The 13,217-nt window shown below is 37.1% G+C and overlaps 1 protein-coding gene across 2 annotated transcripts in view; it reads left to right on the top strand.

Annotated features, from left to right (window-relative positions):
* The window catches only part of LOC149567474 (transcription initiation factor IIA gamma chain / TFIIA-gamma (TFIIA-S)), a 55,866-nt gene extending 44,656 nt beyond the window's left edge, over positions 1-11,210 (top strand). For both annotated transcript variants that reach the window (XM_089820665.1, XM_089820663.1), the window contains exon 4: positions 10,699-11,210. In XM_089820665.1, the coding sequence (XP_089676791.1) occupies positions 10,699-10,839 (141 nt within the window). In that variant the 3' untranslated portion in view covers positions 10,840-11,210. The remainder of the gene's footprint in view (positions 1-10,698) is intronic.
* The last annotated feature ends 2,007 nt before the right edge of the window (positions 11,211-13,217 follow it).

Here is a 13,217-nt window from a genome sequence, read left to right as displayed (position 1 = left end):
CAAATTTTTTCACCTTCTTGTAAAGGGTGTCCTCAGGATCATTCTCCCTCCTCTGTATGACCTATTATATGAAATATGAATAATAATTATAATTAGTGAATATGTCATTATAAACTTTAGAATTTAGATATCTCTCAAATAAAAAATTGTTGTAAAAGAGCGTAAAACTTACCATTTTAATTTTTTCCAGCATACTATCCATGGAATCATAAATATCCCCAAGGCATGGCTCATCACTATCTGCGAAGCGAAGCATTGCCATTATTGGATCGGTGATTTCCAACACATAACTCACAAGACCCCACCAATCCTCATCTAGTATCATTCTTCTCACATTTAAGGCCCTTGTTGTATTGGAATTCTTCCAAATGCCCCATTGGGGGCTAATGACCATATGCTTCAATGCTTCTTTTACCTTCACAACTCGTCTCAAGAAGATTGTGTGAGAGGCAAAGCGGGTCTCAGCAACCTAAGGACATGTTAAACTCAAGTTAGTAATACATTTAAAAATTAAAACATGTTAATGTAAACAACAAAAATTAATAATTGTGGAATCCAATAATATTCAATTATATATTAAATATACAAATTTACCTTCAATAACTCCAAGTCAGAGAAACTCCTAAAAATTGCTTGTGACATGTGGTGATTTGTCACAAACATTTGAATCTCTTCAGCTTCCTCATATATCCTTTTCACCCAATCTATTTTGGTGCCAATTGCTTTCATCACTAAATTGAGAGAGTGGATGGTGCATGGTGTCCAAAAGATATGATCATATCTAGACTCTACAATTATCCCTGCAGCTCTGCAAACTTTTGCATTGTCCGTGACCACTTGGACAACATTATTAGGACCCACTGACTCTATGGCATCAATGAGAATGCGTGAAATAAATTCTGCATCCTTCACTTGCCCTTCACAATCAACTGCCTTCAAGAACATTGCCCCCTTAGGGCATACAAAAATAACATTGATCAATGGACGGTTTCTACAGTCTTTCCACTCATTCGAAATAATAGACACACCCAATTGAACCCAAAAATCTCTTATTGGTTGAAGTTGAGCGTCTACATTTTTCTTGTCATCATGTAATATGGTAGTGCACAACTTCTCATAACCAGGCGGTTTGTAACCACGGGGTGCATCATTTATTGCTTCCACCATCTCCCTAAAATAAGGATCTAGCAAAATTAAATGAAACACCATTTACAATTAAACAATGTCCAATTTTGTGATTAGCAATGTCTCTCTTTTCATTTTGGAATGCCCTATCAAGTGGGCCTCTCTTGCGGGTGAGTGGAGATGGGTCTTCATCTTCATCATTTGTAGTTGGCATAGGCAAAAAAGGATGTGTTCTTGTGTTTGTTTGATCGGATGATGGTGTTGGTGCATTTGTTTTTTTGGAAGCACCACATTTTTCTTTTGCAACTGCTCTATCAGCATCATCTTGCTCTTTTGCTAACGCTACTATTTGTGCAGTTAGTATCCCTTCTTATCACTACCCTGACACATGTGAATTCCTTCCCCCGTAGGGTCCAAAAAATGTAGTTTCACTTGGGAATAGGAGCTTCTATGTTGTATGTTGCAATAATTACATTTCCATATGTATGCCCCACCCCTAGGACATTGTGCGATTCTTGTTGTGTGTCTCCATAAAGGAGACCCCTTATCAATTTTGAAGCTTGGTGATGCAGCCCCACCCCCACCCACTAAGCCTTGACTACTCATTGTTCTATTCTTGCAATCTAGAAAAAAAAATGAAAGAAAACCATGTTTCACACATACACAAAAATTTGAAAATTTGGAAAACTAAAAATAAATCAATAATCTATGAAAGAACTCAAGAATATGGTTGAAATGCATACCTTAAACACTTCTTGCAAGGTATTTGAAGCTCCACAATCGATCTCCTTCGAATCCAAGCACTTTACTTCAAACTAGCAAGTATGAGAGAGCAAAATAGAGAGTTATTGAACTTGCATTGTGATTTAGAGGGTCATTTTTAGGGTTTAGGGCCTTTAGGAAATTTTTTAAAAAAAAAAATGAAGTTGGGCCTACTTTTTTGCTTCTTTGTTTGGGCCTTGCCGTGGATTTTCGCGGATCCGCGCGTGGATCCTCGGGGATCTGGGCAGGATCCGTAATCCTGCCTGTGGATCCGTAAGGTGCTTGTGGATCCGTGAGGATCCATCCTGCCTGTGGATCCGTAATCCTGCTTGTGGATCCGTAAGGATTCGTGCCCTGCGGATCCTTACGGATCCACAGGCAGGATTATGGATCCTGTCCGGATCCACAGGCACCTTACGGATCCATAGGCAGGATTACAGATCTTGCCCGGATTCTCGCGGATCCGGATCCGAATCGGACCCGAATTCGGAACCGTGGGTATATGGACGAATCCGGTAACTGAGGTTAAAGTTAAGTTACTAACAACACATCAAGTAACCAAGTGCAACTACAATCATTTAATAATACAAGTATGGGGAACATGTCATTGCTATATACCCACATACCCAAGTAGAGGTCTTCTCAACACCCACAAAGATAACCAAGTCACTAACCATGTGTACGGGACGAGATACACACGTCTACGAGTTCATTACATAAGAAGTGAATTACATGCAGGAATTTGTCTATGGGAGATACTTCACTAACTTGTCCAATCATGATGCTCATTTTAAACCCAAAGTACAATTCCTACCATGGTTAACCATATAAGTACATTTACCATTTTAACTGCAAGTCTAATCATGAATACTACTTACAATTGCTACAACAATGCTAATAATCTGATCTCCTTTGATTTGTGAGGCTATGTCTCTAAAAAGGGGTATCGGGATCAGCAATTTAAACTTTTCGAACAAGGGTGAAAGTGCCCACTGTTTATGAAATAATAATTAACTTTAGATTGTTGTACAAGCTAGAATCAGCCTTAGGATGACAAAATACTAGACCTTGCATGAGACAACAGATAGAGGGTCGTACGAGCAAATACTTGCTCGTAGGACAAACTACCCTTGCCATATGTCAAAGTGCCTATGTATGACAAAATTCTTTTGTAGTATGAGAATACGCTAGACAACAATAATAAAGGAAACATACAAAATCTCTAACTCTACCTCGGGGAGTACCATAAACATGCACATTGAGGAGGTAAGCACTCGATTGCATCATAAACACAAACAATATAAATCTATGAATCTAAATCATCACAATAAGAATAAGGTACATCAAGTACATATATGTATCATCAAGTGCAAATAGAAGAGAGTGAGCATGCAAGCTCTAAATCCTAAAGCTGGAAGGATGTCATCTTTGTCCGCCAATCTTGTTATAGGTTAGCAATGCCTCCTATCCATGTGGAATCGCGTGCCAACCCTGTTGTGCTCATGGAGATAGTAATCTGACCACAATCACAAAAGACACACACAAGATGCTTTGCACACATCAATCAATGCATGACTCAAGGACATCACAAGGTCCAAAATAGTACACACCTGCCGTGCTCATGGAGCTAGGAATCTGACCACAATCATAAAAGACACACAAGACGCTTTGCACATGCCAATCGATGCATGACTTAAGGACATCACAAGGTCCAAAATAGTACACAAGTACAAAATGCAATTCATACATGGAGAACACTGAACATGAGATCCATTCTCCAAATACAATGAAGAACACCAAATAGTTTAGGTCACTACTCAAACCTTTTATAGGCTACTATGTAGGGACTCTAGTAGAGTGTCATTATAGTAGTAGTAGCTCAAGTAGCATTAAGTCTTCGTTCTAACTCCCTTGAGAGACCAGGCTTAGAATGTATCGTCGTTCCAAATCCCTTGAGAGGCCATATATCGTGTTTTCGTTCCAACTACCGTAGGAGACCAAACACCACAAACTTTGTTCCAACTCTTGCAGGAGGCCAAACACCAGAACCTTTGTTCCAACTCCCTTGGCAGGCCAAGTGGTCAAATTCACTTATTTTGCATAAAATTTTACTATTGCATATATTAATCTGGTTATCACTTATTAAAACCTCTTCACCTTATCTTGTTGATCACTTTTGGGCCAGGATACTGTTAGAAGCCACTCCACCCCATTGCCCTACATATCCTTTGCGTTACACAGTGAGTGCTACAAGGCAATGCAAATCGTAAACCAATCCCAATGCTCAAGGGAACTCAATTGGCCTCAATCCAAGAGTACGAGTCTCGAAAGGTCCCGTCAAAGCAAACTCCCATGGTCGGGGGGTAAGCCCAACCATCACCATACTTCTCAATGCTACACAAAACCATGAAAGAGGCTAAATTTTCCAACAGAACAACCACTTATGAGAAAGCACAAATACACTCAACTAGGCATTTTTTGGGAGTATGGATTCGCCTATGAATTGGAAAGTCACAAAGAACCATAGGATGATTGGAAACATGGGGGACAATCCATTTCCAATACCTAAAAGTTGTCCACAGATTCCCATCACAAATGGGTGACACAAAATGATGCTACACAGAAACACACAAAATTCAACCATCGCGGAATTCAACAAAATTAAATACCCACTTGCAATTCATTCTCAAACTCCAAAAAATCAAATAAAATTCAAGTTCTGGGCACAAAAAAAAAAATGACAGCTAGAAGAAAATTTCATTTCTCAAATCATGAAAAGAAACAATTACTCATTCTCGTTCAATTGGATAATGGAAACACATGAAATTGTAAGGGAACACTAGTTCTTAACCCCACGATCTTGTAGCAATAAGGAAAAATTGAAATGACAAAGTAAATAATTAAATCTCAAAAGCCCTACCTCAAGCCAAATGCTCAAAAGTTGGAATGAGGAAAGAAAATAAATGGGAGCATTGAATGGGATGAAAATGTCGGCAAGATGAGGAATTTTACCCTAATTTCAACGAGCTGCTCGTGAAAATCCAACCAACCAATCTCACCCGACAAAAAATAAATCTAAAAATCCTTCAAAAGTGTTTGAGAGCCAAATTCCAAATTCTCAAAATGTCAAAATAAGAAGTGAGTGTAAGAACACACTTTTTGAAATGTGACTTATAAAATAGATTATTAACCCACCTAATAATCTATTGGCCCCTTTACACCAACCAGATAGATTGATTTGAGGTATATGGAATCCAACTACGACAAATTAGCTCGTAAAGTAAATTAAATAAAAAATTTTCAAAATACAATTAAATCAACATTTAAGATTACAACCTTACAATTGCAGAGCTCTAAATGCACAAACATGCTTACAAGTCTTATCAGGTAATGCATCATGAAGTCCAGATTCACCAACATGTATTGGGGAATACTCATAATCACAATGTTACGGATACCCTGTCCATACATGGACGACATTGGCTCAAAATGAAAGGCCATGGTCACTTTCTTCTGATACCAATGTTGGGGATATAGGTACACACTTAATTCTTGCAACTCAAGATGAATGTAATTGGTACTTGTTCAGTGAACAATCTAACATCAAGTGGAAATGCTCAATATATAGATAGCCAAAGCACATAAACAATAGATCGTCATTATGAAGAATAGGACACCGTGTAGATCTTGCAAGCGGCTACGACTTCATCTTACTTTGTGCCAACACCAATGAACAAAATGCATATAACACTGGTGTAGTACATTGATGCACAACATATAAACCTATAACACTGTTTTAAATTAAAACATTTTGATAATCATTGTAAGCCTATCTGAGTATATATCAACTAAAAGTAGAAGACAAATATCCACAACATAAAGGCACAATAATCACGAGTCCAATACCCTTCAGATGCATAATCCATAATCCAAACCTGATTACAAATTTAACTATTTCTGGATTATTCCAAGCATATGCCCATGGAAGTGAAATACATGACCACAACTATGGCACAATATCATAGATTCCATAAAATCGTCCTAATATACCATTTATGATCTCAATGCAGAATGCACAGGATAACATTATAAAGCATCATCATATAGATATGATTAAAATGCTATTAACAACATACTCTAACATATAAGTCAACACCACTGCAGGAACTAGAATTTAAGCGCAATAATCAAATGCATCACACCGTGCAATCATTGATCACTTCACAAGGGTACTCACGGAATAACATCATGATACCATCCAAAACAAGGTGACCACTAACACATACTCCAGTGAAACTATCAAACACATCCTAGACTTCCTAAGGCAGACGCCAAGCATAATTTGAGCAGTGGTTTTGGAATGAGCACAAGACTATCTAAACTGAGTGCACCTCATAATGACACCTAAAAGCACAACACAAGAATAATCATCACATCACAAGATCAGCTCAACTAATCACATAGGGGCAGCAGTACACTTATATAATCGAAGCAAGGCATATCAATTCAGGTAGATAACCAGCCAAAGCATCATGGTTCTCAAAGCTAGATATAATGCTGGTGCAACAACATAAATCAAATCACCCCAAAGGTGTAGACCACTCGCGGGTCCATCATGACTACACAACAAGAGTGAACATCAATATAAAAATGCTTTACATTAAAACATGTAGATAATCATTTTAAGGCTATCTGAGTATATACCAACTGAAAGTAAAAGACAAATATCCATGACATAAAGGCACAGTAATCACGAGTCCAATAAGCATTCTTCAGATGCATAATCCATAATCCAAATCTGATCACAAAATAAGCCATTTCCGGATTATTCTAAGCATATATCCATGGAAGTAAATGAAATACCCGATCGCATCTATGGCACTATATCATAGATTCTATAAAATCGTTCTGATATACCATCTATAATCTCAAATGCAGAATGCACCAGATAACATCATAAAGCATCATCATATAGATATGATCAAAATACTATTAACTACACACTATTAACATATAAGTCAACACTACTGCAGGAACTAGAGTCGAGTGCAATAATCAAATGCATTACACAGTGCAATTACTGATCACATCACAAGAGTACTCACGGAATAACATCGTGATACCATCTAAAACTAGGTAACCACTAACACATACTTCAGTGAAACCATCAAATACATCCTAGACATCCTAATGCAGATACCAAGCATAATCAGAGCAGTGGTCTCGGAATGAGCACACAACTATCTAAACTGAGTGCATGTCATAATGTCACCTAAAAGCACAACAGGGGAATAATCACTGCATCACAAGATCAGCTCAACTAATCACATAGGAGCAGCAGTACACATTCATAACCAAAGCAAGGCATATCAACTCAGGTATATAACCAGCCAAAGCATCATGGTTCTTACAGCTAGATATAATGCTTGTGCAACAACATAAATCAAATCACCCCAAAGGTGTAAACCACTCATGGGTCCATCATGACCACACAACAAGCATGAATATTAAAGTCACATCCATTTGGATGAGGCACTACAAGAAGGCTCTAATATAGTTCTGGAAGTGTAAGAATTAACAGATGATATTAGCCATATCAATGCTTAGATTAGAGGTAGAATGAATACCAGTGGTGCATGGTCAAGTGTGTGCGCACGCTTAGACAAAAAAACTAGCAAGAGACTTAGTCACACATTGCTGGTTGAGGAATTATTAGTGGTTTGTAATTTAAAATGTGTAAAGAATCATGTGGAGTTTTAGGAAAATGCCACCTGTTGGTTGAGCATGCAATAACAGTCGAGTTTTCGAAAACACTAGAGGGATTGATCCCACATGCCTTAGGAATGGAGGAAATTATTGGTTAGACAGTACTTAGAATTGAATTGAAGGTTAAATTGATAGAAAGGGCACAAGTGATCAAGTGCTGCAAGCCATGTCTTTGGAGGGAAACTTAATTTTTAAGCTCAATAGGGACATTAGTCTGGAATGAGCTGTGCAAATAATGCCTGCAGGGTTTACAAGGTAAGTGTAGAATATGTTTATGTGAATAAGAACAAATTGGAGGTAATAATCCCTTATGCATCTGAAAGAGGTATATGCATCAGTACTGGTTCTGCATAAACCTCAAATGTTATAATTCCTTCAATAATATCTTGATTAATTTCCAATTAGTTAAAGAGTAGGCTGATAAATGAGTGTATTTCCATTTATAGTCATCATTCAAAATTCCAAATTGTCAAAAATTCAAAATAATGTTTAGATATTCCATATTGAATAATTAATAAAGGTTCTTATAGGTGTCCAATGCAGGATCTATTCAGGAAAGAAAATATTTTATCAATCATAAAAAAGGAGGTTAATATAGATATAATCAATCATCATTCATTAACTAGGTGTCTCGGGTTATAATCCGTCTATAACATTTCTTCTTCGCATTCCTTGGTACATTGTGATTTGGTTGAACTTGCATGTATCCTAAGTTGATTTCCTTGCTCCTGATGAGTGCAGCACACATGCAACCTAAATGAAAATCCTTAATTGTAGTTGCTTTTGTTTTGGTTAGAGTTTTTTCAGCTGTTGATTTATCTTCCCATATAAGATTTGGTTTGCTATTGGGTTCAGCCTCATCCCTATGTCATTGTAACATAAGTCTCTTTAGGGCAGCTGCCACAGACTCAGGTATCGTAATCACATAATCTACTGCGCAACTGGCAATTTTGTGTTTAGATTTTAGACTGACTCTCTCATTTTCTTCTTGTTTTCTCACCTCGTCCAATGCTTGCAAGTTTGCAAGCATACAAATAAAGAAGGCTGTGGGAGGAAAGAGAAGTCATGATATATGGATCCAAAGACTAGGATGAAAGTCCTGATTCAAACATTTTAAGATAAATTTCCAGCATGGAGGATGTTTGAATCATGAAAATAGGAGCCCCCTTACTATAAATTACATGAGACCTTTGTTCGCTGGACAATAACATGGCTGACATTGGCTCACTGCTTAACAATGCTAAAATTGAGGGGGCTCTAAAACTTTAATAACACTGGTCAGCTAGGGAAACTAAACTAGCTGAATGTGTCCCTTGTATATGATTCAGAATCAAGGTTGGAGTTCTGATGAAAGAATTTCAAGATAAACACCAATGATCCAGCATAGAGGATGTTTCAATTGTGAAAACAGGAGCCCCCTTATCCACTACAAACTCCATGAGACTTTTGTTTGGTAGAAAATAATCTATGGGGGCTCTAAAATTTTAATAGAAAGTGGTCAGCTAGGGAAACAAAACTATCTGAATGGCTCCCAAATTGAGTTGTAGATGGAATTGTAGATCATTTTATGGGGATCCGTTTCTCCTAAAAAACTAGTATTTAAGGGATTGAGATGTCCCTGGAATGTGGGGATGATTGTGAAACAGTTACCAACAACTGCCTGTAGGGGGACATCTCCAAGGCATCCTTTCTGAAGCAGGGGATGTTGCCCCTGCTGGGGAAGTTGAGTTGGTTCACTTCCATCCCAGGATTTCCAGGGTGCTAGGGTGTTCCCTGAATGCCCTAGGGATGGCTGGGGTCCCCTCGCTCCGAAAAGGGAAAAATAATTTATTTTTCTTTTCTTGAAGTCCATTTTTGTTTAACCACGAATTGCAAGTAAAATTTGTAATTTCTTCCAAGATCTGTGAATTTTCTGTGTAGATATTCGTGAGTTTATCAATGCGCTTTGCTATATCCTGGGATAAGGCAAAACAAAGTCAGAGTAACGTGCGTAGACAAGATTTAGGAAAGATGCCTAGAAAGTCGAAGCAGTCTGAGCTGTTGAGTTGAACAAGTTTTGATAGCAATCTTTTTCTTCATTGCCATGATTAAAAACAAAGAAGAAAGTAAATTTAAGAAGTAGCCAAATTCATATCCAGCCCTCGCATTTGACCTGAACATATAATGTTATCTTTTGATTCATTGTTTTAAAAACTTTACTGCTTAAATGTGTGATGGACATCAAATATGTTTCTTATAAACTATGTTCCATGAATTTTCAAGGATGGGAGGATGCAGGTACGGGCTTTGAGATAAATCATGTTTCTAGCGTACTGTTGTTTTTTGTACTATCATAAATTCAACCTTTCTATTCATTTGAACATCCTAGTTGGTTCCTTGAATATATCTTTAATGACCATAATATGTGGAAATAGTTTAGATAGTTTGACCATATTATTGAAGGATATGCAAAAATTGGATGTAGTTTGCTGTGTTGCCTCTGTAAGTCTTTCTATGTGGCGGATTTCCAATGGGGTCTAGACTCTATACACAGTTTCAAATGCTGTTTCATGGAAAGTCAAGTGTTCACGTGAACTTTCCTGCTGTCAGTGGCAGTGCAATGCCTTGATATGTCTCCTGGGCTGCAGAAGTGTACTTTTTATGTTGAGGTTTAAGATGTATTGTCAGTGAATTATACACTCGGTTATCTATGATAGAGTAAATCAATGTTTGACGTGTTGGCTACCCTGGATCATTTTATTTTTATGTTTGGCTGGAAAGAAGAGGAATTCAACGAGTAATTTCAATTCTAAGCGATGCTAGTAATTTTATATGACACAGTTTGAGTCTAGGTTTGGGTCTGTTTGGTAAAGTCTTCATTAGTAATTACAGCAATTTTTTTTCTCGTGGTCCATATTTTCATTTGGTCATCAAGGTTGTATCTCTGTCTTGAATTTAAAGTTTTATAGCTCAAAGGGGTTTAACTATTATGGTTTTTGCCTTGTTCCTTTTTTCATGAAGCACTACTTTTCAGAAGCTTACTAAGTGGGACCTGTATTATTGCAGGGACATTTGCACACTTACAGATTTTGTGACAATGTATGGACCTTTCTTTTGCAAAATGCAACATTTAAAAATGAGGACGTACAAGAAACTGTTGGCAGGGTAAAAATTGTTGCTTGTGATTCGAAACTTCTTAACCAGTGATTCAAGAATTTGTTGAAGTAAGGTCCACTTTCAAAAAGCACTTGGATACTGTTCTGTATATGCAGATGCAGCTGATTTGTTTGATTGTAATAGGGATATGTAAATCTTTCAAGTATAGAATTCAATTCAGCTCTCTTTTATTGTTTATTAATAGGATTAGCTTTTGGATGACCTTGTAAGGCAAAATAGCCTCATGCTATAACTCTTTGATTAGTTTGTGTTTTATTGACTTCCAATTTATTAGCTTCGAAATATAGCTTGCCTTCTTCATACATATCATACAATTGGACTCAAATTCAGCCTTTTTAAATGCAAGGACATCTTGTCCTCACAAATAATGGCAAATAAAACGGATTATTATGTGTTCAGAATGCCATTATCTTGCCTTCTACACTAGTTTTGGAAATGGCTTCCCCTTTTTAAATAACTAGTTAATTCTTTTCCTGGGGAATTTCTTTTCTTTTTTCACATTTGTTTAGCTCAGAATGTTGGATTCTCGAACAATAAAAATGGTTTATCGTTTTATTTATTATATAGTTATGAACTTTTCAGTTCCTTTATGTTAGTAGGGTGTTTTTGAGTGTCTTTTAAGGCTGAATATCCCGATGCAGTGGTTGTTCAACGAATTTGTTATATTCTCTGATGTACAATTCCAGAATCATTTATTTATATTTATATTTATATTGTTTGTTTGGACTCTTAAATTTCACTCCAGAATCATTTATTTATATTGTTTGTTTGGACTCTTAAATTTCACTCTAAAGTTGAGAAGCTTCTTAAGAACTTCTTACACTTTGGAGGGTGAAAATGCAGCGTTAGGAATAATTGAAGTATATTTTTCTAGTTATGTCAAGATGCGCAAACTACGGTTGTTGCAGTGGGAAGAACTAGAAGCATTTGATACTCTAAAAGATACATTGAGAACTGACATTTACTTTTTAAATTAAAATCATTTTTAGCCGATAGGGCATTGTATCGGCAAAATCTCTCTATGGAATTCAATTCCTAATGCTGGGGGGAAGAGAAAAGCGGCGCCAATGAAATAATTCTGGTTGAAAAAGCAGTGCCGAAGAAATAATTTGCTTTGAAACACCTTTTTCCGAAGAGTAAGATAAACGGTAACTGATTCACAAGAACCCAAAATGGAAGTCGTCATAATCTAGTGGAAATTTTGCATTCTGTCGTACTCCGACATCATATTATCAAGATCTTCCAATTTTTAATGTCGAGGAGGCTAGGCATAGCCTATGGGACGACCTTCCCACTAATAAACCAACTTTAGTAATTCGGTTTTTTTTTTGTGCAAGTTGACGATGAGTCCAGCCAATTGTCGATGAGTCCAGCCAATTGTTCAACATTCTCCTTGCTGAATAAGTCGTGCTATGAGTTGTTAGATATAATATCTGCAAATTTGATCCTAGTGTCTCTGTATGCATCACATTCTAAAATAAAGTTTTGTTTGGTTTCCACCTTCCCATAATTGCAAAATGTCCAAACTCTCTCTTCCCAAGGCTCTTTTGGCCTCTTCCACTGCCCTATCTCACATCGGAGCTGATGGGACTTGGTTCTGAGCTGAGCAATAAGAGCTTTAGCTCTCCAAGAAATGTTAGCCTTGCCTCTATTTATGCCTTTTGGAGCTGATCATATGTAGGGTTGAACTCAATGATGTAATAAGTCTTTTTCCTTTCGAGTCCCTTTCCCTAGTTACTCTTATAGAATTTTTTCATAACAAAGGTCTTAGTTTCTTTATTGTTGGTGGGACACATATTGAAAAGAATATTCCATTTGTTCATCCACTTGATGTTTTGTTGCATCTATGTTATTTTGCGTTTGCACAAAATATCATCAAAGACTACTTTAGGCCACCTATTAGCACACATTTTTTCAATTCTTTTAAGATAGCTAATGAGGCAAACCATAGCAAGAGCCTCGATGGGGGCAACTCCCGCTTCACTAAGCATGATACTGTTACAAGATTCAAGAAGAGTTGGTAGATTAACGGATTTCCAGATGATTCATTAATTAGAGGAACAAATGTGTTCCTTATAAAGAATTACAAGGACGTTGTTTCTTTTAGAAGCAACGTAGACTGAAGACGGAATTAGAAACAAAACTTGAGACAGGATAGGAAACATTCCTATCTGGATTGAAGACGGACTACAGACAAGTAGTTTACTATTATAGAAAGTATAAGATATTATCTTAATACCCTCCCTTAATGGTCAACGTACGGATGACGGAACATTCTGTGATAACTGAGACTCTCCCTGGATCTACAGAATGCTGAAACCAAGAAGCTTTGCCAGAAGAGTGCTATGACTCAAAATAAGTTGCAATTACAAAACTTCGTTTTTGTGGAAAAAACGGTAAACCCAGAA

The sequence above is a fragment of the Cupressus sempervirens genome, chromosome 3 (assembly GCF_028749045.1).
Source record: "Cupressus sempervirens isolate cs-2001-9-10 chromosome 3, ASM2874904v1, whole genome shotgun sequence".
Taxonomy (NCBI): Eukaryota; Viridiplantae; Streptophyta; class Pinopsida; order Cupressales; family Cupressaceae; genus Cupressus; species Cupressus sempervirens.
The sequence above is the reverse complement of the archived record's forward strand: the minus strand, read 5'-3'. Positions and strand labels throughout refer to the sequence as shown.